Genomic DNA, 21,104 nt, shown 5'->3' with positions numbered 1-21,104 from the left:
ACAGTGTTGTCAAAAGTTTCGTTTCACTCATTTTTCACCTTGTTTATTTGAAGAAACATCATCTGCCTTTTTCCAGTTGTTAGATTTTGCACGTAGAACATCCACACGCATCCGATGCGCATATCTGGCTAATCATACTGAATCAACAGGGAAATGACACACTACTGCACATGCACAACGTGTCTTATTTTTAAATGCCTAATCAAAGCACGTTCATCACTGAGGCCTACATACATGTCAAGTTGGAAGCTTAAAAATTTCTTTTGAGGTATCAGAGGACAACATTTTTTAAAAGTGTCAGCATGCTCACACTTTCCTAACGCAAAGATAAATTTAAAAAAGGACGATCAGAATTTCGTCCAACTTTCCTAGGAACATAAACTGCCTTTGAGCTAAGCAAAGCAGCATGGTGCTTTTCCAAACACAGATGTTTTATCAGAAAGTTAGAGAGCACCTGAAAAGAGAGGCCTAGAAAGTGTTGCCCATATCTAACCAGAGCACCATAATTGTGACCATATTATTGTCAGCAGCATTCACTGGGTGGGAAAATATCGTATTTGAGATGCATAGTAATCAGCTCAACAAACCAATTCTACCATCATCGTAACAGGTGCACCTTATGCTACACACTTGGGTGTACAAACAGTACTCTAGGGGCGGAACTCAACTACTTCTCAACCACGTGGCTCTTCCAATAGTTCTGGAAGCACACAGAGGTTTTGTTTTGCTTGGGGTGTTTTCTGAATCTCAATTATTACTCAGGAAAATGGATTTCAAAGCCTGATGTAGAAAATATATTTTCTCCTGCGGATGGCCTCCAGATAGTCTTTCAGTGCTTGTGAGATTTCAGTCTTGGGATTTTTTCCCCGATAATTAGGCTGCGTGGAATGAATATATTGTACAAGAAGTTTTATTGGACGTAATCTAAACAGTTGAGAAGAGAGGCCATCAATACATCTCCCTTACTTGCACCACAAGCTTCATCAACCCCATCTGAGGAAAATCCTGCAGAAGGGAGAAACTCTACGCTGCTCTCACTGCATCAACCCACTGTGGGGGCTGGGGGGGGGGATATCGCAAGTTCACACAGGGGGTAAAGGGTATATAGGTCCCTAGCAAGCCCATATGTGCACAAAAGCCTCCCCCCTTTGCATTGTTCACTTGGCTCCCGCATGCCAGAGTGGCACTCTTCACACCCAGGAGTTATGCTACCGCGGGCTCCCTGCCCGCCCTTTCCTCTTACTGGGGCAAGGGGGTAAAGCAGAAAGCAAGGAGCAGAGAACTCGCATGCTTTTACCTGGCAACAACACAGAGATTAGTGAGAGTGCCTTGAAACAGGCCTAAGGAGTGAGAGCATGGAGTCTGGCGTGTGGCACTGCAGAGAGGCACACCTGGAATGCTGCACCTACGTTTACTGCAATGAAGAAACGAACCATAGAGCTGCTGTCCCCTCACCAGCCTGGCACCTCATTCCCCCAAGCCCATGGAACTCCCAAAGTGCAGGGTTCACCTGGAGGGCTATGCAGGGGACTGGAGGTAGGCTGGTGGGGCAGTGCTTCCTTGGTGTTGCTTCCCTTGCTCTAACGACTCTGGAGCCATTTTGGCGGGTGTTTTCTTCTGTCATCCCCTCCCCATTGGACAGCAGTGGAGAGGAGGTGGCCTAGGAAGATTCTCATTTAATCAAGTCCATCTCTGCTCAGGCTCACCCCTTTCTCTTTTTTATTTAGTAACATGTACGAGGGGAGGAGGATCATAGTCCCCCTGGTAAAGCACAGAGTGGCAGATGAGATCAGCTCCAGATGCAGAGGGAAATTACAACAGAAATATAAGTAGACTTGAACCCCAAGCCTGACTCTTACACAATCCTTACTGTGTTGCCATAAAGGTCTAAAGCAGTGGCTCCCAAACTTCTCAAGGTCACGCCCCCCTTACTCCTGTCCACATCTCGGGGCCAGGAGCGGGGCAGTGTGGTTGAAGCAGAGAGCTGCCTGAGTACATACATGCGGAATCGGGTGGGACTGTTCTTGGGGTTGCACTCATGCTCCAGTGGCCACTCTATTTGTCCTGTGCTAGCTCGAGCAGAGCTAGTGCGTGTAGGTCTACACAAGCTGGGCATTTTGTCTTCCAGGTGCTATGCAGACAGACCCTACCTAGGAATAAAAAAGAACCGTGGCCTGGCTGTTGCTGGCTCAGATCAACTGACTCAGGCTCAGCTCAGGGTCCTGGGCTCAGAGGGTCTCAGAGCTCAGGCTCCAGCCTGAACCAGAATTTCTACACTGTAATTTTCTAGCTCCTGTGAACCCGAGTCAGCTGACCGAGGCTCTGGGACTCAGTACCCCAGGGCTTTTATTGTAGATTAGATATATCTTCAGAGACAACTTCTGCGGTCCTTATTCAAGCAGAATTCCCAGTTCACCTGATGTGAGTTTGGCCTGAGGAAGGACTGCACCGCATGTACCCACTGGTTTAACTGTTGTGCAGCTTTCATTTGAATTGGTTTCAGATCTCTAACCTTTCTTCTCAGCCCCAAGCTTTGCTTTTAAAATTGCTCCTAAAACAAAAGCCTTTGCAGAGTGGAGGGGAAGAGGCAGGGTAAAAGAAGCATCAGGGAAATACTGACACATTCTGAAGTTTGTCTAACACTGAATCTAAAACAAGCGTGGGGAAAGTCAATCTTTATGGTTAAAAATAAATCCAAACTCCAGATCTCTTTCTGGAGTTATATGCAATTTAAAAAAAAAAAAAAAAGGGGGGGGGGGGGGCAAAAAACCAAACAAACCCAAGAAAAGCTGTGGAACCTGTAGGCACTAATCCAAGTTTCTTGGCTAGCTACCAAGAATCCTTAAGCCTGGAATCTCGGGTGAACGAAAACTCTGAAATGTAGCATTACCCCATGGAAGTCTGTGTTTTCTCTCATCCCTAGTGCCAATTTCACAGAATGCTCAGCCTCTTTTCTTTTTAAAAGTTCTGCAGGGGCACGCTTCCTTTCACTTCAAATGTGTGTGCCAAGAGCAGAATCGCGAGGCTGGCAGACATGGGATACATCAGAGTAAGTGTTCGGAGCCCAGGAGCTTTAGAAGCTTTGTGCTAGGATGAGCACTGGTAGCCTTACAAGCAGAAAAGGGCTCCATTATAAGAAGACCAAGCAACAGAATATAACGGCTGCCATACTGGGCCAGGCCAAAGGTCCACCTGGCCCAGTATCCTGTCTTCTGACAGTGGCCAATGCCAGGTGCCCCAGAGGGAATGAACAGAACAGGTAATCATCAAGTGATCCATCCCATCACCCATTCCCAGCTTGTGGCAGACAAAGGCTAGGGAAGGACGCCATCTCTGCCCATCCTGACTAATAGCCATTGATGGACCTATCCTCCATGAACTTATCTGATACTTCTTCTCCAACCTTGTATTTAAAACAGAGCTTTTTAATGGTGTAGGGACTGCTGGAGAAGTTTTAAAGTTTGTCAGTCCCTGGAAACTAGAAAATATTCACTGTACAAAGCAAACCCTTCCTCCCTCCCATCAAGAGGAAAGCAGGCAGTTTGGGTGGCTAACACAGCCTTCCCATGCTAAGTTTTTTAAATGAGCTGGTTTCTCCACTGGGCACCAAAGAGCGCGGTACCTGAAGTAAGCTCCTAAAGTGACACACACACACTCTCTCTCTCTCTCTCTCTCTCTCTAACTTCTCTATATTGTTTTTCAGGAAGCTTAGAAATGACTGAAGTCTTCCTGTACACATGACTGTCTAGCTTTCACATATCATTCAACCTTTATGTAGCTCAGAGTGCTGTTAGTGTCCTTTTAAAAGACAGAACGTATCAAGTAACTCAACTTCACCTACTAACTTTACAGTATTTTCACACTCCAGAAATCCCCTATCAAATGGGTCTAAAACTTTCAATCTTCAGAAGTAGCTATTTCTAGCCTACACAAGGAGATTTTCATTTCACTAACTAGGGGCCTAGAATGACTAGCATTGGAACATAAGCTTTTTAAAATATTTTATTCCAGACCACAAATGGGAATTGTTTTGAAAAATTTCCATTAATTACTTGTTCATTCTGCATGACTCCTCCCCCGCCCCACCAATGATCTTGTGTCTACATTAGAAAACATTTCAATTTTGCACATATTGACTTGTTAAAGTATCAAGTGATTTAAAATAAAAGATACTGAGGTAATATGCACCACATAAGAAACACTCTCTCCAACTTGACTCCACCGGTCTTGGTGAAGAGCCCACTCCTACACTCCCAAGTGAAAACTCCTGTTGAGGAGCTGAGAAAGCCAACTTACAGGTCTGGCTAGGCAAAGAGTAAAAATTAGTGTAAAATTAAATATATTCACACCCTCCACATCTAGGAAGTCACAATAAGTCTGAGGGTACGTCTACATTACCTGCTGGATAGTGATCATCTATCGGGGATCGATTTATCACATCTAGTGTAGACGCGATAAAATCGATCCCCGATCACTCTGCTGTCAACTCCTGTACTCCACCGCAGCAAGAGGCGGAGTCAACGGGGAACGGCAGCAGTCGACCCTGCGCCGTGAGGATGCGAGGTAAGTCGACCTAAGATACGTCGACTTCAGCTATGCTATTCTCATAGCTGAAGTTGCATATCTTAGCTCGATTTCCCGCCCCCCCCAGTGCAGACCAGGCCTGAGCCAGACAATTATAGAAGGCAGGGACAAACAATCTGACAAAATGCAGTGCTGTCATGGACCATTTGGTATTCTCAGAACGGCAGTGCCCAGTAAGAACTCCAAAGTATATTACATCTGTTAGGAGCTGGTCTACAATGACCTCAGGACCTCTTCCTTGCTACACAGGTTCCTTTTCCTTGGTATTTGTATCCCATTTCTAGTGATGCCTTGCAACATATTTCTGTATTTGTGTTCATGTGCTATTCACGTCAAGCCCAAAGATGACTGACTGTATGTTATGGCCATGTGTTTTAAGGTTGATGTGGTCATGGGCATGAACTACTTTTAAAGGGAGACAATGTAGAACTGATTCAGCCATTCAAAAGAAAAAGAAAAGTTGCTTTGAGATTTTTCCAGAGATATTAGCCACAAAGTAAGCTTCGCCAGCTCCAGCTTTTGGATGACCCAGTCCAGAAAAGTATCTAAGATCCATTCATTCTGTTGCAGAAAGTCTGAACTTGCTTTTTTGTCCTCTGCACTTTAGGATGATTACATACACTCTAGTAGAAGATGAACTTTACAAGAGTAAAGTTCGTGTCATTTAGCACAGTGGGTTTGGTTTTGTTTTTAATTAAAAAAACAAGTGATGTTATTGAAAAACATCTTTTGCCCTTTGTGAAGAAACTGGTTTTGGTTTTGTTTCACTGAAGAGAAACAGCCCGAAGATGGTGGTTCTCTAGATCCAACAGCAAAATGATTAGTAAGTGTGGGGAAGCTTGTAACATTTCTGGTCCTAATTACTGATATGAGTCCTTCACTTTCTCGAGAACACAGATCCATACACATCTTTGAAGACATATTTGCCAGTCTTGGTCACAAGGGTATTCTTTGCTATTGCTGGGCTGAATCCTGAAGTCTTTACTAATTGGGAATTTTGCCTAAATAAGAACTGCAGCACTGGAGCCATAAAAAGTAAAATGAAAAAGAAAATGGTTTGCTCACCTTCTACCTAGCCCAAGGGTGGGCAAACTTCTTGGGCCGAGGGCCACATCTCGGTGGGGAAATAGTATCCAGGGCTGGGGTAGGGGGTTGGGGTGCAGGAGGGGTGCTTAGGGCAGGGAGTTGGGGTGCACAGGGTGCAGGCAGAGGGCTTAGGGCAGGGAGTTGGGGAGCGGGATGCAGGAGGGGTTTGGGCTCCAGCCCAGCGCCACTTACCTAAAGCGGCTCTGGGGTGGCAGCAGCGTGCACCGGGACCAGGGCAGGCTCCCTGCATGCCTGCCCTGGTCCCACACTGCACCACTCTGGGAAGTGGCTTGAACCAGGTTCCTGTGCGAACGCCAGTTCCCAGCCAATGGGAGCTGCGGGGGGCAGTGCCCGGAGGCAAGGACAATGCACAGAGCCCTCTGCCCCCCGCCCCCGCAGGCCACAGGGACGTGGTGCCGGCTGCTTCTTGGAGTGGAGTGGGGCCCGCGGCGCCACATGGGACAGTCCTGTGGGCCGGATCCAAAGCCCTGAGGGGCTGGACCCGGCCCACGGGCCGTAGTTTGCCCACCCCGACCTAGACAATACAGGCTTGTTCCCTACTGTATATTCTCCAAGGTTTTGTCCAGTTTAATTTTAAATGTCTCCCATTCACAGTGGTTTTTCTTGGAAAGCTATTCCAGAACGCAAAAGCCCTCATTGCTAATAAAAAGGTTATTTTAAAAAGCAGTTGAACACCTCAAGAAATATACCCTACAGAATCCACAGAACCGGAGTCGAATCTTTAAGAAGCCATATCCCCCATCCTTTCGCTTGCCCTGTCACCTTGGGAGTTCTCGATGCTGAATGGCTTAAGACTCACTCTCAAAGCTAACACTGAGTGGCTTTTTAAAAGGCACTCGCATAAGTCTCAACAATTCACAGGCAGTGTTTTGTCCTCATGGGTCCAAAGTTTGAAGGAAAGAGAAAACCAGGAGGAGCTGGTGTGTGCAGGGTGGCTTAAAGCAGACCTGGCAGCATCTACTTCCTGACTGAAATCCTGTGTAGCTGAAACCACAGCACTTACATAAAAATTAAAAGAGGAGAAAAATGGATTATTTCACTTTCTTTTCTCTCAGAAAAGAACTAAAGCCGAAATCCTGCAGGGTGAAAAGGGAATTTGGGGAAATTTTCTCCGTTTAACTCTGAGTATGCAGCTTTTCAAGCCTCAGTGGTGATCGCGCTGAGATTTTAAGTTTTTGAGGCACTTTCTGCGCTGCCTCTGTAACATGGAATATTATTTCTCTTCCCAACTTCAAATCTCGGAGGGACAAATTCCGGTGAAACTGAAGTCAGTGAGTGTTTTGTTACAGACTTCAATGGAAGCAGGGTTTGGCATGCAATGCCACAGAACCACGAGTAAAGGGTATTTTGGGTCTATTGGGTAGTTTAACTGGCAACAGCATGGGCCAGAGCCTCTTATCCAGCCGATCTGTGTTTGGCACAAGGACAAGAGTGGGCAACTTTAAGCCTTTTTGATATTCCCAGATCCTAGGGCTGGTCAGGGCAGCCAGAGGGACAAGCTTAAATTACACCCAGCCACCTATGGGTTCAAGAGGCCATTTGGGTGGTGAGCAGCAAGCAGAGCAAAAGCACACCTATCCATATACCTTTCCCCTCAACTACACCCTTGAGTGAATCCCTCACAGAGCCAGACCTGCCAGCTTTGTGTTGCCCAAGCAAGGCCCAAGATCTGGCCCCTAAATTCCTGGCAAGGATGTCACTGGTTGTGCCAGCCTATGACCACCACTGGCCAGAGGAAGGAGTTAGAAGATTAAATCTATCCATTTAGATGGAAGCCCTCCAACCTCCTAAAGGAGCAGTGGACCCCTTCTCCCACAACCACTTGTTAAAGCTAGCAAGGAAGGGTAATTACCAAGGGTAAAAAGCAGTTACTCAGCTCTGGCTGGAGAAAGCTAACAAATCTAGCATCCATTTCTCATTTCACTTTGTATTTTTTAAAAATCCATACTTACTGGGTTTTAGCTCAAGGAATTGGAAGAACAAATTATGTTGATTTAAAAACAAAACAAAAACACCCACAGTCCTTAAAAATTACACTTCCTTAAAGATTTTGTTTGCTTGGTACAAAGGCAAATCCTGGCATAGCAATGTCACACTAGGTAGCTAGTACAGTACGTACTGCATGGCAATGCACAACTAGATTTGATATGCTGCAGCTGGCTCCGAATTTGTACATTAACTGTTTTTGCAAGACTTCTTAGTGTCTGATTCTGATCTCACTGATGCAGGCTGCACACCAGTGTGATTCAGCTTACTCCAAAGGAGTTTTACTCCAGATTTACACTACTGTAGGCAAGAATCAGGTCCTAGGTCTTGATATTATGGGCACATGACAGGTGGGAGAAGCCAGAAGAGATGGAAGGCTATATGGAAAGGGACAATATTGGGGTTGCTCTCCTCTCTGACTTTTAATAGTTAGGATTTCCCATTTACAGTGTGTTTTTTCTAATACTAAGTTGTTAGTTCTAGGTCCATTCTGACCTAAGTTCCCTGTAAGCTGCGTGACTGTGCAGCAAGCTATCAAGGGCCATGCAGGCGGGAAGAGGCGTCTCTCCCCCGGCCCCGGGCTGCTGCGGTGAGAGAGGGCTGGGGGGAGTCCTCTCTAGCCACCGCAGCTCTGGGGCAGCTTTCACCCCAAACCCCTCATCCCCGGCCCCACCCCAGAGCCCACACACTGCCAGCTGGAGCCCTCCTCTCCCCCCACACACCAACCCTTTGCCCCAGCCCTGAGCCCCCTACTGCACCCTAAGCCTCTCATCCCCGGCCCCACCCCAGAACCTGCACCCTCAGCTGGATCCCTCACCCCCTGCATTCCCTTTGACTTTTAAGGAGTAAAAATATTTGTTTTAATAAGCATTCACAAAACTCTCTCCATTGAATATAAAAAGTTTCAGCGCTGCACTCTCAGAGAGCACAGGGCATCACTCACATTCACCAGCCTTCTCTGCACAGTGCTAGCAATAACCGTAAATGACAGGTGGTTTTGGTGTGTATTCTGTATGAAACTACTCTCCCCATTTGCTTTTGTGGGGGGCATTAAAGCAAGTTTTAAACCTCAGTTGTAGAGGCTAGTACAAATGCACCCCATACACGTCAACTCAAGCCAGAATTTTCAGAGGTGCCAGTCATGCACAACCATAGACGGCCGTGGTGTGTGTTTAGTTCTTCTGAAAATCTGGCTGGTTTTTACACAGATACTGAAGTGGAAGCACTGACACCTGGTAAATTTAATAATAATGCTTAAACAAAAGAAAACAAAAAACCCACAGGGGAAATTTTTAGTAGCGATCATAAGTAGGCTTTAGTGCAGTGTATTGAAAGTTATGGAAGTCATAATGATAGGATGCCAGAGGAAGTTTAGAATCTCAGTATAGGAACATATGAAGTCCTGCAGTTATCGCTGGAGTTCTACTTTGCACTTCCAGGAGTTCTGAGGTCCCTGCAGTGACATCCATGTTAATTGGAAAGTAAGGTGAAGCCTTCCCTAACAAATAAGCAATGCAATTATAAAGCAAGTCAACAGTGTAAAGCCAGCTAACGTGTTCCAGCGATATTTTGAAACTGTAATCCGATACTACTGTTTCCATCCTCGTGCCTTGCCTGCACTCCCTTGTTGCATACTGTACTATTTGAGGCCCAGAGGGCAAGGCAAGCTCTTGCTGTTTATTAACGATCAGACACTGCATTTCGACCGAGATCTGTATGCACACCACCCGCAATACTTTCTCGATAGTTTCTTAAACTTGGAGATTATTGAAACCCTACCAGAAGGTTAACCTTTTTGGAACAACTAAAGCAAGCAACCCCTCCTCCTCCTGCCCGCAACTCTCTCATTTTAAATCTCCAACAGTTTTTACTGTGCTAAAAAAGGCAAAGCCACTCTAAGCAAGTCTCTACTCTTGCAGTCTGCTAAGTTTTGCAGGAAGCATATGCTTCTATTAAATTAGAAACAGTTTCTAATGCTGTCAGTTTGCTAAGTGTAACCTTTTCTCTTGGAAGAAGAGAAGCTGGTTTAATGTTTTTGACAAACTGCACTCAGCAAACAAAACTATGTCAGATGAAGCTGGAACAGGCTCCAATAAATATCATTTAAAATAAATTAGGGCCTCATTAAATAATCATTTGAAAGAGGAACAGGTTTTGTATGTTAATAAGAGTGTTTTAATATTAAGAAATTGTATTAAGTTTTATTGCCCTAATACAAGTTGAAGTCAAATTTACCCTCCTTTGCTTGTTAAGCCATTAAAAATTACACTGAAAGAATTAGGAGGTGATCAAAAGTACACAGGTGCTGTATATGGAAGGAAGACTAGGCACTTTAAAAATGGCCACCTGAATAGAAATTACGAGCAAATAACACAGGCAGTATAAAGGCACAGATGAATGAAACAGAAAAAGGATCTTCTTTCTGATACAAAGGAGAACAAGCAATGTGTTTTTAGAATAAAGTATTAATGTTTTAAAAACCCAACCAACCAAACAGTGCTTACTGTCTGGCAGGGAGCTGTCTTTAAAGCAGCAACGAACTGTTTTGAGACAATACACATTATTTTTATGCCAGCGCCTCCAGCTAGCCAAAAGGTCAGTTCTGACATATTCTACCTTGTGTAGAACTTCTCTTTTGCCTCCTTGAAACAGTGAACAAGGGCATCAGTCAAGTGTGAATGTGATCACGAGACTCAAGCCTTCTCCCTTTTGGGAGTTTCATGCAAAAATTTGCTACCATTGCTAACTGGCTCAGCTCCACCAGTGGGAGCGCTAGCATGGAACCTATGATCACAGGAACAATTTAGGCCTACTCGGGGCAGAAGTAGATAACACTGTTAAATACACTGGCAGCCCATTTACACCATTGCTACCACTGGCGTTAGCGAGGGGGAAATATTTGCAAAACACAGACACAGCCTTATTCCGGGGCACCTCTTTGTCCACTATCCTCATTACTCTTTTCGCCGGAATAGCTGCGCATACTGCAAACCAATGAAGGCAAAAACAGGGTTCCTACATGGAATCTGCAATGCCGCCTTGGAGCGCTGGGAAAAAAAAAAAGAGCACATTCTTCCCCGGCAGAACAGGAGCGTCAACTCTGCAAGGATTCGTCTTAGCCAACATGAAAAGTGAGACTGAGGTTACTCCGAAACTCGGATCTCCACGTGGCAGGGCTAAGGAAGTTGTCAGGTCTGCTAAGCATGAATCAAGTTATATTATGCTGTATACACATGGTTCAAACTCCTTTCAAATGGTGCAGTGAATTGTGCTGCCACTGTACAGTAACAGCAATCTCTCAAGCACCACGGTTTGGATCCCTGCACTTCTGCTGTGGGAGAGAATAAGAAATGCATTAACTGAATAGTATCCAAGACTAATCAAGCTACATGGACTGTGCAGAATAATCCACATCTTATTAAAAAAACAGGCTATGCTTTTTGTTATGTGAAGATATGCCATGGGGCCTATTCAAAGTTACCTCTGGGGGCTGAAGTCAGGTACGAAGTCTCCACATTTTAGATTCTCTGAGCATGTCTCCCATTAATGGGCTCTCTTGTCCAGTAGTCAGCAACGCTATAGGCCACAGTCCTGCAAGGAGAACCACATGGGCAGGCCCTTGAATGGAACCGCACTGAAACCCACGGGGCTCTGTGCAGCATCATACACTTCTACTTGGAGAACCAGGGTCCCAGTTTCTTAAAGCTGGGAAGCCTCAGCAGTTAAGATGACTGGGCACTGCTTTAGGGCCAAATCCAGTTGATTGTCCTCCATTCCCACTGACTTCAGAGCCTTCAGGAATCCATGTGCTGAAGAGCCTACCAGGAAGGAGCAGCTTAATTGTAAATTAAATCCAAAACCAGGTGAAAGGCCTACTAAACTAACAAAATACATTTTCCTGTCACAGTTAACATTTGTCAACTGTGATCACGGTATGCTACTGCACACAGAGGATAAGGGTGATGCTGAAATATTTAATATTTATTTATCCCTCCCTCCCACCTCCCTTGTGATTTTGTTAATGTGCTCAACAAGGGGGTTATGCTGTGCTGTGTCATGTTCAGCTGGTTAAACAAGACATCTTTATTGGCATGTACATGTCATGGTCTGGTTGATGTACTTAGTGTATTTAAAGATCCAAAGTCTTCAGTCTATTCTCCCCTGGATGCATGCAATTCCTGTAAAGGTTAATGGGAGTTATGTGTGCATCAAAGGGAGACTAGACCCCTTTGTGTATAATGGAAGGTAGTTTTTCTCATGTATTTATAATTACTTGGATGGAGTCCTTGCTTTCATAGAGTCTTTTCATAGAGTCTTTTCCCCAAAGATACCTTGTTTTTCCCCTCACATTGTAGACTCTTAATAAAACACACTGGGAACTCCCCCCTTAAAACAGAAGATGAAGCGTTTGCCAAAATGCACATTATAGCTTTGAAAATGGAGTATTGCATAAGTTACCACAGTCAAACTGAAAAGAAGCAACTTGACTTTTCTTTTTCTGTTAAGAAAAAAAGTGTGGCATAAAATGCAAACTACATCTCACCAATGGGAAATCATCTTAGCTTCTGTCTTGTAGGTTTCATATGTCAACCAGTTTCTTGCCACTGAAAGTAAAAAACCATGAACAGACTACAACAGGAAGTGTTTCCATGATGCTGTTCTCAAAGCAACTGTTCTTATGTGCTTTGGAGTAGTTTTCAACATTTTTTGCTTTAATAAGCGAAGCACAGATTGCTTTAAACAAACAGACAGGTCACAACAATCCTCAAGATCATTAGTTTTACATACGTCATCTAATCAGAGGTAATTGTTATTTTTGTGCCAGGTCCTGCAAACTGAGGGCTTCAAATGTTCTGATACTTGTAATAATATGCAGATTCTTTATTAAAAAATCTTACTAATATGTAGAAAGGAGCATAAAACATTTTAATTTATTTTAATGGGAGGAGTAGTTATTATCCTGCCTCTACCACACATGTGAACACATGCAGAAAAAATGGTCCCGAAGATCAGATGTGAAAGTTTGCCAAGACAGCATTAAATGAGGTTAGAAAAGTGGACAACTGTTGGCCTTTCAATCTAGTGCACTAAAGCTCTTGCATTTGTTGAAATACAGCGTGTGTTTTCATGTTTCCTGAAGTAGAATTCTGAAAGCTGATAAAGGGAACTTTGGCTAGCATTGAACTATAATGAACTTATGGCAATGGCCAGTAAGAGGCAGAGAGATTTAATTTTCATGGTATCTGGTTGATTCCACAGTCAGAATAACTAAAAAGACACACAAAAATAGTAGAATTATGAATATTAACCCACTTGAACTGCATAATGTCCAGTAATTAAAGTGCTAATATCCTCAATCCTCAGGAAAAAATTGTCATGCTAGACCTACATGGTTTTATCCAATTATCCTACTTTGGAACACTTCTATTTTATGGCACACTTTAGGATCAATTCCATATTTAAAAGCCTGGCTAATGCAGGTCAGTTAGCCTGGAATACTGTAATTTAAACACTGATACTGTGTGTGCATTTGGGGGATGGGAAGCTGGCCCACATTTCACAGAAAAGTAATGTTAGAAGAAGAACAGAATAAAAAGAAAAGAGAAAGCGTTCTAAGTTGCATTTCCCCTTTAAGCCAGACACAAATTATACACCATAGCCAAAGTTCCCCATTACATTAGTTTTCTTTCAGAGTTACAATGACTAGAAAAAAAAACAAAACCCAACACAGCAACTGTGTATTGTGCATGTCTTTTTGCACTCACATTTGGGGCAACACACCAGATAACCAAGGCTTAAGTTTAAAAATACAAAAAGGTATAATATTCCATTCTGTACATTTGCAATATTTTGTGCAATGAGGGTGTGTGTAATCTTAGAAAAACCAATTTCCCAAATATACGGGGGCTGGAGAGTAACAGAGGCAATGTATCTGATCGCAGGAGGGTAACAGAAGCAAAATTACTGGGCCCATGGGAGGGTGGGGTACTAAAGTAGCTCTGCTCAAAGCCCTTCTGATGGTCAGTGATATAAGTTACTGCTCTTGGTGAGAGGAAAGGCAAGGGGATAAGGGTTGATTTGCAGCAAACCACACTAGAGTTAATGCTTAAATACTGCAGATTGTTACACACACACACCCCTCAATGCAATAAGGAAACAAAGTTACCACTATTGAAAACACTCAGGTGGATTTCATGCGTACCAAAGTCTCCTTTTTATGATGAATTAAAGAAACTTACTCTAATAAAAGAAAAATGTATCTTTTAAAATAATATACAAATATTATATATTTTAAAGAAACAAATATTTTTCCAGGGGGAGGGGCTACCCCTTAGCACCTGTGAAAAATATGAGTGCATGAGAACACAGGAAGATGCTGCCATACTTATGAATTATATTTAAGAACTTCATTTTTGCAGCTACCTACAGTTAAGACAAAGCTGCCTCTAGGCATTTAAAACTAGTCAGACCTGCTGCAGCAGCTGCACAGTCTGCTTCGAATATGCCCTCCACACTCCTTCCAACCCCCACCCCTACATATCCGCATAGTTTACCGCCAATCATGGGCGTTTCTTTCTATAGTGTAGTTCACTCAACCATCTTATTGCCTCCTCTGGAAGGGAAAGAGTGTTTCAAAAAGACCAGTGTGAAATGCTAAGAAAAAGTTGGATATTAGCAAATCGTAGATACAAATCACATTTCAGTGGAAAGTCTGTTTGGATCCTACAGCATGATTGTTTTGCCATGGATTGAAAATCATGGCTCAAAGAAAAATGTTTTGCTTGTTACAGATAATCCTGTCAGGTATTAAATCTGAGGAAATGAAATCCTTCACTTAAATACTGTAGTGACTGAACACGTGTCAAACAGAAGGAAGGGTCTAAACCTACCCAATTCAAAATTCCTTTGATCAAATCAGTACAATTTTGTGTCACTCTGTTTTTTAAACAGCAGTTTTTAAAGATTCCTATCATGCATTTGTATCTGCTTCATATAATTTTTATATATGTAGTAACACTTCTCTTATGCTGTTCTTTTCTTAACAGGAAACACAGGAAATGGAACCAAATCCGGCTCATTCACTGATGTGTAAGTAAGACAAGTAGGATCTGGCTCCCACTGATTACACAGAATGGGACATATGACACTTAAAGTAATGTAAAAACTGAACTCCAAAGCCCAATACTAGAGACCATTCCAGCTTTTCCAAAAGGGACAACGGGGCTGTAATGGGACTGAGGTTCTGGCTCAAAGACTTCAATAGAGTTACTCCAGTGTAACAGAGAGCAGAATCTAGCCATGTAATTTACCTACCTACATGCACATATTATTTATATTGGGGTAGTGCCCAGGAACCCCAGTCATTGCCCTGGACCCCCTTGTGGCAGGCACTATACAAATACAGAACAAAATGACCACCCCACCACAAAATGCTTACAATCTAAAGGCTGTACGGTCACTTTGAATTTGGCTTCCCTGGACTTTTCAGTGACACTGCAATCTGAATGTTGCGGTAACAGTTTGTTTTCCGTTTACATTACATATTATCTTTTGCTGACTGCACTGGTAATGCTGAAAAAAACAAAACAAAAAAAAAGGAATACCTCAGTTGTGGCAAACATTAAAGTTTACTTCATTTACGGCAGATAAAAAATTATAGGAGAAGCAGGCCCTTCTGTTCAGAAGCAGCTACACTCCTCCTGACTGATCAGTGTACTTGTAAAATAATTATTGGTAGAAATGTGTCAATTGCATCTATTAAAAAAACAAAAAACCCCACACCAACACACCTACCATTCATTCTTAGATTTGCAGATTCCACTTTTTATAAACTAATAATTAGTGGGAGGCTCAGCTACATTAAGTATTTGCACCTATTACCAGCTGCCTTCCCTTTAAACTGGACCTTGCTCTCTTTTCTTTTAGTGCATTCATGATCTTTGGACTCAGCAATCAGAGTCTGCTGTTTCTGGCACAGATTGATTGGGGGCGGAGGGGGGAGGGTGCAAGAAACTGTTGCCACTGAAGCGGTCTCCTTCTGTGCGAGGCTTACAAACATGAACTAACTCACAAGAAAGTATACCTGCATTAAACAGAACTTATAAAAGTAAGTGGGTCTTCAGACGATTGTCTATACTTTTGAAGAGATGCATTCTCTTTTGTGAAAAGCTACACTTTAGTATGTGTTACCTAAACGCAAAAATGGTCCTCACAACTCTGGATTACCCTGCCTTACTTCAGCACTCCTAGTCAGGGACTATGGCAAAGCATTATACATCCGTGTGAACTATAAAACATTCTAAATTGGTTTCCAGATCAATGATTCTCAGGAAAAAAAAGGCTCATTAATTGTTAGCAAAAGTAGTTCAACTAGATACTACTAAGATCTGCTGTATCCAACAGAGGTGAAACTTCACTTAAAGAAAATGTCAACCTACATTATAAAGTTTGAATTTTCATGCTGACTGTTTTTAGCACATTGTGCCCAGTTGTGTGATGTCTTTTAAGAAGTGATTTTCAGTACTTGGGTCTTCTCCGTTATTTGTATTACTTCCACCAAAAGCATAGTGAAAAACTCATCTTATCTTTTGGGTAAATCATGCTAAGACTAGCAGATGTCTACGGAACACAGTTACACTTCACAATAAATCAGCATATACGCCTGTTTAATTCTGTATATTGTAATTGTTTTAAATAAAGACAAACCTACATATGTGTAGGCTAAGAAGTTTCTTTTGTTTTTTAAACAACTTCAGAGTGAATAAAAATCAGCTTGACATGAAAATCAAAAGGAGTACTTCAAGAAGCACAAGGAATAGCTTCATTCTCTAAAGAGCATAATTCTGCTTCTACTGAAGACAACTGGAGGTTTTGCTATTGACTTACATGGAAGTAGAATCAGGCTCTAAAGGAGGAAACTGCAGCTGTTATGTTAGATGCTGCAATACTTGCTTGGACAATGGAAGTGTTCCCTAGGATACATGCTCTAATGTACCTGTCTGGCACCACAAGTTACTAATCCTCCTTCCATCTCTAATAAAGGGAGTGACAGTATTAATACTAGCCCATAAAGGTAAATTAGGTTCAGAAGACACCAAGCTTGTTTTATTATGCATGAAAAAAGTATCACTTTTACTGTGAGCAGGAAGAGCTACTTTTAATTAGCCTACCTAATCAACTGCTTAGTTTATAAAGCAATATATGTATGTTAAGCAGCAAGTTATAAGAAAACTCAATTAGTTATGCAATTACTTTACCATGTGAAAATCCTGATGACACTGGATCAGAAAGCTAGGTAAGGTTCACACAACCCTTGTGTACAATTTCTATACCCTCTATACACTTCATCTGGATGTAGAGAGTTTTATGCAGGTAAATCTCTGCACGCTGAAAAGACAAACTATGAACCTGATTCTTCTGTCACTTTAACCCATGTAAAATCAGAAGTGGCTCCATTTACTTAACTGGAGTTACACTCATGTAAAATTGGTATGATGGGAGAATCAGGCCTCTGCATTGTGAGGATTACAGGTACTCTGCTGGAGCGGAATACAACATCCACTGAAGTCAGTGAGAGTCTGTCCATTGATTTCAGTACACAATAGATAGGCCCTGGGTGACGGGTGCTTGACTGTTGCTTTGGACTCCTCCGAACCAGGACTGCCAGGCACAGCAACTCATATCACTTTCTGTGTCACAACTTTGTAAAGGCACTAACCTCCACCTGGGAAGGAACTGAAACTGGCAGTTTCATTTTGCACCATCAGCTGATCAGAACTGGAGTCCAAACTGTAATCAATCACTCCTGGCTCCTCCATAACTGCATATGAACAATTTGGTACTTCGTATCAAAAATCTCCTTGCATTTTATAATACAAACCTCACAAAATACAAGAACTACAGCATGTAATATGCACTACAAATGAATGCCTTTTCCTTGAAAGACTCATGTTTCTAGAAAAACCAGTGAGTGACACACAAGTGGTGCTAAAATCTCAGGATACCCCAACAGCCAGGAATCTACTTTTACAAATCCCAAAACACTCATGCAAATAAAGCAGAAGTCACTTTAAAGCCAATGGGCACTGCAAGAGAATAAAATAATTCTTGCTTTGAATAAAATGTTTCCAACATTCCCTAAATCTGTGTATTCCTTGGTGTGTTGATATGACCTCTAAAACGTGCCTGAATCTTGTTCTCTAACCCCCCCCTCCCCCCGCATGTTTTTCTTCTGCTGGCATTGCTTTTATCAAGGAAAAACGTAAATATACTGCTGCTCGATGAAAAGACACAATAACCCCCTGTCCTGATGCCACACAGACACCAAGCATGGAATAATCCAGCTGTTCTGTAACCTATCTGGGACAAGCAGAGCCTCCACCAGAGTAAGTCATTTCAGCTCCAACACATCTAAGGTCTTCTAGATTCAGAACCCTCCCCCAAGCCCTTTAGTTTGCCCTGCAAAGATACACACTTCCCGTGGGACTCCCAAGTCCTGTTTGCCAGGGTCTGAAAGCAATGGGGGAAGGGAGGGAGGAAAGGTGGGGGGCAGACTGCAAGATGCAGCTTCCACTGCACCTTGTCTCTTGCCGGTGTCCAGAGCTCTCCGGCCCATAGGGAAAGTTATTACAGCAGAGACTGTTTCTGCAAGTTGGAGGTAAACACGGCTCTGGGAACGCTAGCGCGCAGCGCTACCAGAGCGCTGCCCAACAACCCCCGCTTGAGAAAGTACGTACGCATTTAAACCACACACACACTCTGCACATTTGGAGACAGTCCTTTTAACAGGATCCTCTTTTCTGCTCATCCCGCTCAGAGCCCGGCCGCCTCCGGAGGGGGGAGATCCCAGCTCCCGAGGGTTACAGATAATGCAAAAAGCACCGGACTCATGGCTAACCCCCCCCCCCCACACACACACACACCCGACTTCTTGCAGAGTTTTTGTCTTTGGTGCTAACCAAGGGAAATCGATTGTTTGTAGACACCCCACCAGTGTCATTGTGTTATTGCGTATCGACACCCCACCCCCCCCACACACACACAACAAACACACGCTTTTCTCACCAGCACCTGCAGTCCCAGCCGCCCCTAGCCGCCGGCAGCTGGACAGCAAAGACCCCCCCCCCGGGCCGCGCAATGAGTTGAACTCACCCCATGCAGTTCCACCTGAGAACTGGAGCACCAGGGTCTGCACGCGCCTCGGCTACACCCGCTCCATATGTCGCCGGCTGGCGGGGACTGGGGGCGGCGCGGAGCGGAGGGAGGCGGGGGCAGCTGGAGGATTTAAGCCGCGGCTTTCTCCGCGCCGCCGCCGCCGCCGCCGCGCTCACGAAGCATTATACAATGGAGGAGGGAGGCCGGCCGGCCGGCCGGGGGGCGGAGAGCAGCCCGCGCGCCCCGCACTCGCCAGGCACAGAGCGTGACGCGAGGAGCGAGAGAGGCTGGGGCGAGCCCCTTGCCCTCGGGCTCACGGCGAAGCTCCGCCCCCCGGGGCTAGTCGCTGCCCCCGCCCGCCCCCGCCGCAGGAGCTGCGCTCCCCGGGGTCGCCGCCTGCGCGTGCCGCTGTCCCGGGGGAGGGGGGGGAGCACCTGCCGGGGCGGGAAGCAGCGGCCCCCCCCGGGCGGGGACAAAAGGCGGAGATGGGGGCCTGGCGCGCAGCCACAACTATGACAAGCATCCGAGCTCTCCGGCAGCTTGGGACCGGTCCGCCAGTCGGGCGGGAGCAGCAGGCGGCTCCGCCGGAGGGACAGCAGCCGGGGGCCTGCCCCCGCAGCGCGCTGGCCGGAGCGCTGGCCGGCCTCGCTCACCGGCATGTGCGAAAAGAGGCGGGGCCCATTGGTCGCCGAAGTCGGGCTGCACTTTCCCCGGGTTCCCCACGCAGCAGCTAGAAACCCCTCCCAGCCCCGGAGACAGCGAGGCGCTCCCCCGGGGAGGTGAACCAGGAGAAATCCCAGCGAGTTGCCCCGCTGAATCCGGGATGCACCACAGGGAAAAAAACAAACAAACAAACCACAAGCAGGGCAGAGCAGGGGGCTTGTAAGCGACCTTCTGCTTGTGGAAATGTTCTTTGCACCCTCAGAGCTCTCTAGAAACGTGTCAGCAATGTCCTGATGATACACCCACCACCCCCCAGTCAAAGCCTTCATGGAGCCTGGCTGGGGGCTGCAAAAGGAAGCACTGGCCTAGCCCAGTCGTCCTCAACTTTTCTGGACTACTGTATGCCGCTTAGGAGGCTGATTTGTATTGTATACCACCCCACTCCCTCCCCCCAGTTTCATCTCACTTAAACTACTTGCTTACAAAATCAGACATCAAAATACAAAAAAGTGTCACAGCAAATTACACTGAAAAACTGCGTGTCTCATTTTTACCACATAATTATAAAATAAACCAAGTGAGATAAATAGTGTATTTCTAGTTCTGCATATAGTAAGTGTATAGAGCAGTATAAACAAGTCAGCATCTGTATGAAATTTTAGTTTGTACGGACTTTGCTAGTGCTTTTTATGTAGCCTGTTGTAAAACTAGGCAAATATCTAAATGAGTTGATGTACTCCCGGAAGACTTCTGCGCGTCCCCAGGGGTACCCTATTGAGAACCACTGGCCTAGATCCTTATCTTTTCTATTTCAGAGTTAAGAACGTGTCTTGGTTTTTCAAAGTTTTGTATTGTAGCTTCTAAAACTACAAACAGAAAAACATGGTACACGCATCCCCCTCTATGAACAGAAAAATAGTGATAATATTAACTAACGTTACTACCCCTTGATCAGTGCACTGTACAAACACCAACTAATGAAGTCCTGTGCAGTTAATTATGTATTACACCCATTTTACAGAAGGGGAAACAGATACAGAGAAATTAAATCATATGAACAAGACAACACAGCAACTCAATGGCAGTGCTTGGATTATTATTAAATTCTTAGTTCACAAACTTCCTCTCAGTGCCCACCCTTCAACACCTCACCTTTCCAAAAAAGGTTACGTAGTTTAAAAAAACAAACAAACTAATAGAGACTTACTTAAATTAGCAGAGAAAACTGTGCACACTTGTTCTCTCTCATCTTGGAAATATTTTTTTTTTTTAACCTGGGAAATGATTTTTCTGTTGTAAAAAAAAAAAAAATCACAACAGTGATTTTTCTCCCCTCTATAGAATCCTAGATTCTAAATTCGGCTTTACAGATATATGCCCATGCACAATATTAGGCCAAATGGGTGTGTTCAAATGCGTAAAGACTTGAGGGGGGGGGAAAGCTTTGAACCATGTGTTATCTGAAAAGAAAGACTGTTATAAAAGTTACTAAATGATTACGTTTTAAAATGTATTTCTAGACACTATTATAAAAGGCAATACAAACACCTTAACATTTTGGCTGCAACCCCAAAAGCATCTCAGATCATTCTGGTCCACTAAACCAGTAC

The 21,104-nt window shown here is 44.2% G+C and overlaps 1 protein-coding gene across 15 annotated transcripts in view; it reads right to left on the bottom strand.

Moving 5' to 3' along the window:
* Window positions 1-21,104, bottom strand: part of SERTAD2 (SERTA domain containing 2) — a 183,153-nt gene that overhangs the window by 7,359 nt on the left and 154,690 nt on the right. The window contains exons 1-4 of one of the 15 annotated variants that reach the window (XR_012158319.1): window positions 18,829-19,126; window positions 15,116-15,249; window positions 11,159-11,268; window positions 9,799-11,008 (exon numbers count right to left, since the gene is read on the bottom strand). The exons of 6 other annotated variants lie outside the window; for them this stretch is intronic. Coding sequence is in view for 1 of the 9 variants with exons in the window: in XM_073339479.1 (XP_073195580.1) it covers window positions 18,829-18,833 (5 nt within the window). In the remaining 8 variants the exon portion in view is untranslated. 8 more of the 15 variants (XM_073339481.1, XR_012158320.1, XM_073339482.1 and 5 more) reach the window with 8 other exon arrangements.

The sequence above is a fragment of the Lepidochelys kempii genome, chromosome 3, assembly GCF_965140265.1.
Source record: "Lepidochelys kempii isolate rLepKem1 chromosome 3, rLepKem1.hap2, whole genome shotgun sequence".
Classification (NCBI taxonomy): domain Eukaryota; kingdom Metazoa; phylum Chordata; order Testudines; family Cheloniidae; genus Lepidochelys; species Lepidochelys kempii.
The sequence above is the reverse complement of the archived record's forward strand: the minus strand, read 5'-3'. Positions and strand labels throughout refer to the sequence as shown.